Source organism: Coccinella septempunctata, chromosome 4 (assembly GCF_907165205.1).
Source record: "Coccinella septempunctata chromosome 4, icCocSept1.1, whole genome shotgun sequence".
NCBI classification, from domain to species: Eukaryota; Metazoa; Arthropoda; class Insecta; order Coleoptera; family Coccinellidae; genus Coccinella; species Coccinella septempunctata.
Genome location: NC_058192.1, coordinates 39,610,889 through 39,613,491, shown reverse-complemented (window position 1 = coordinate 39,613,491; position 2,603 = coordinate 39,610,889). Strand labels below are relative to the sequence as shown.

The following is a 2,603-nucleotide window of genomic DNA, read 5'->3' as shown; positions in this document are numbered from 1 at the left end:
GTTGACTTGTTTTGATGCTAGAAATAATTTTAACCTCGACTATTCAGTAAGTCTCATGTTGATGTGTAATACATTGTATTATAACATATTATTATTACCTTGTAGAGTCCTGAAGAAGGCTCAGACATGAGCCGAAACGTCGACGATGAATAAATGAGTTTCACATAATTGCAGTCCTTTCTCATCCAATAACCCGTTATTGATATAGATTCATAATAAGAGTTGGAGTTACCGATTTGTGTATATATATATATATATATATAAGTGCGCGGTGGTTCACGTAGGAAGGGGGCAAATACGGGATGGCGAGGGACTCGCAGTCATGGAGGACGTAACAATACCTAGGCTCAGCGCGCAAGGTCATTATAAATACCTGGGAATACAACAAGCCTTGGACATAAAGAAGGCCGAAATGAAGAACATTTTTCGGGAAAAATACTTCTCGAGAGTGAAAAAAATACTGCAGTCCAAGCTGAATGCTAAAGCGACGTTCACGTCGATGAACATGTGGGCTCTCCCGTGTTTGTCATACTCATTTGGAATTATCAAGTGGACTGCTGCAGAATTAAAAGAACTCGATATTAAAACGCGCGCGCTACTAACCAGGCACGGAGTTCACCACCCACACGCTTCGTCTAATCGACTATATATCAGAAGACAGGAAGGAGGGAGAGGTCTGCAAAATATTGAGAAATTGTACAACGAAACAGTCGTAAGCATGCGGGAATATTTTCATGCAAAGAACTCACCTCTTTTGCAGGCTATATGTCGGAGTGACGAGAACTTGACTCCATTAAATCTGAGCAGCCAGGAGGGACCAGTTGGTAGTATAACAGAGGCACAACTCATTCGGGAGTGGCATAGCAAAGCGCTCCATGGGAGGTATCCTGGTAACCTGGAAAAAAATAACATCAATAAAAAGGAGTCACTAACTTACCTTAGGGCTGGATACCTGTACCCAGAAACGGAAGGCAGACTCGTTGCCATCCAAGATCAGGTGGTCCCAACGAGATCCTACATAAAAAACATAACGGCAAGAAACATACCAACTGATAGATGCCGTAGATGCTTGCAGGCGCCGGAATCTATACAACACGTCGTGTCCTCGTGTTCCGTCTTGGCGCCGACAGACTACACGGAGAGACATAATGCCATGGCTAGAATTTTCCATCGTGCCATTGCCGAAGAAACCGGATTGGTGAAAAGATCAAAAAAGCCATATGAGTATCGTCCGAGCACAGTTTTGGAAAACGGCGCATATAAACTTTATTGGGATATGGTCATAACAACGGACAAACCAATACCGCATAATAGGCCCGATATAGTGCTTTTCGACAAGGGGCAAAGATCTGCCAAAATCATGGATGTCACGGTTCCAGCTGATGATAATATATCTAAAGCATTCACGGAGAAGCTTACGAAGTATCAAGACCTTGCCTTCGAATTGAAGAACACTTACGCTCTCAGGTCGGTGGTGATTCTCCCACTCATAATTTCCACCAATGGACTGGTCGAGGCACACTTAGAGGAGTACACTGGCATGCTGGGTCTACAAAAAGAATTAATAAGTACTGCACAGAAACAGGTTATTCTTGCAACCACAAGGATAGTGCGAAAGTTCCTTACCACTTCCTGAGTCCACCTTGTCCGAAAAGCGGACCGGTGTACTCGGTGAACCAACCCCATTGTGGTGATAAAAAAAAAAAAAAAAAAAAAAAAATATATATATATATATATATATATATATATATATATATATATATATATATATATATATATTACGGCTAAAGATAGGTGTGAACATAAACTTAAGATTAGCCGGCTAAACTTAGGTTTAGCTTCGGGTATTTGCTAATGTTAGTTTCTTCTATCTTTAGCCGGCTAAACTTAAGTGTAACCACATCCCATCGGCTAAAAATGTAGAAGGCTTGAGGGGCGTAAATTTTCGGCAATTAAAAGAATGTAAAGAAATAGTAATACGAGTATAATCAAACTATTAATGCAATGCATTTTTTGTATGAATTTCACATATTTTAATAGCAGAAAAGCATTCTGTTAAGCAGTTGAGAAATTGGAGAATGAACATATATTTGTTTCAACTGTGTCTCAATGAATTCTCATTGACGAATCTAAAAATCTAAACGCTTGATGACAAAATTCGAGACATGCTATTTTGAGTGTGAGGGAAAACTGTAGTGTTAATTATTATTTTTCATCTTGTTATTATTCATAATTTGAGGGGAATTGAATGAGCAGAAGGAGATAATGAAGACAAGAATGATGCCGCGAACTTCTTTATCAAAATACCAAAGATTTTCTAGAAAAATATAAGTAGAAGTACCCAACCTTGTTTGTAATTAACCGGACTATTTGGCTCAAAGATTAAGAAGTTAACTGTATAATCTTTGATTTGGCTGATAAGCTTTACGATTAATTCACTTGTATCCCCCGGGATGATTCATCAAGGGTGGCGAAAGGCCATATTTTGTAATATTCAATGACTCGGGAAGAAATTTTTAACAAAATCAGCTAGAGAAAGTGTTTTCAACTATGTTTATGTTGATAGTTTTTTTGTTTTTTTTTTGGTTTTTTTTTCGAAAGAA

At 38.6% G+C, this 2,603-nt stretch overlaps 1 protein-coding gene across 1 annotated transcript; it reads left to right on the top strand.

Moving 5' to 3' along the window:
- The first annotated feature begins 322 nt into the window (after positions 1–322).
- LOC123311720 lies at positions 323–1,636 on the top strand. The gene has a single exon (XM_044895791.1). The coding sequence runs from the start codon at positions 323–325 to the stop codon at positions 1,634–1,636; it is 1,314 nt and encodes a 437-aa protein (XP_044751726.1).
- The last annotated feature ends 967 nt before the right edge of the window (positions 1,637–2,603 follow it).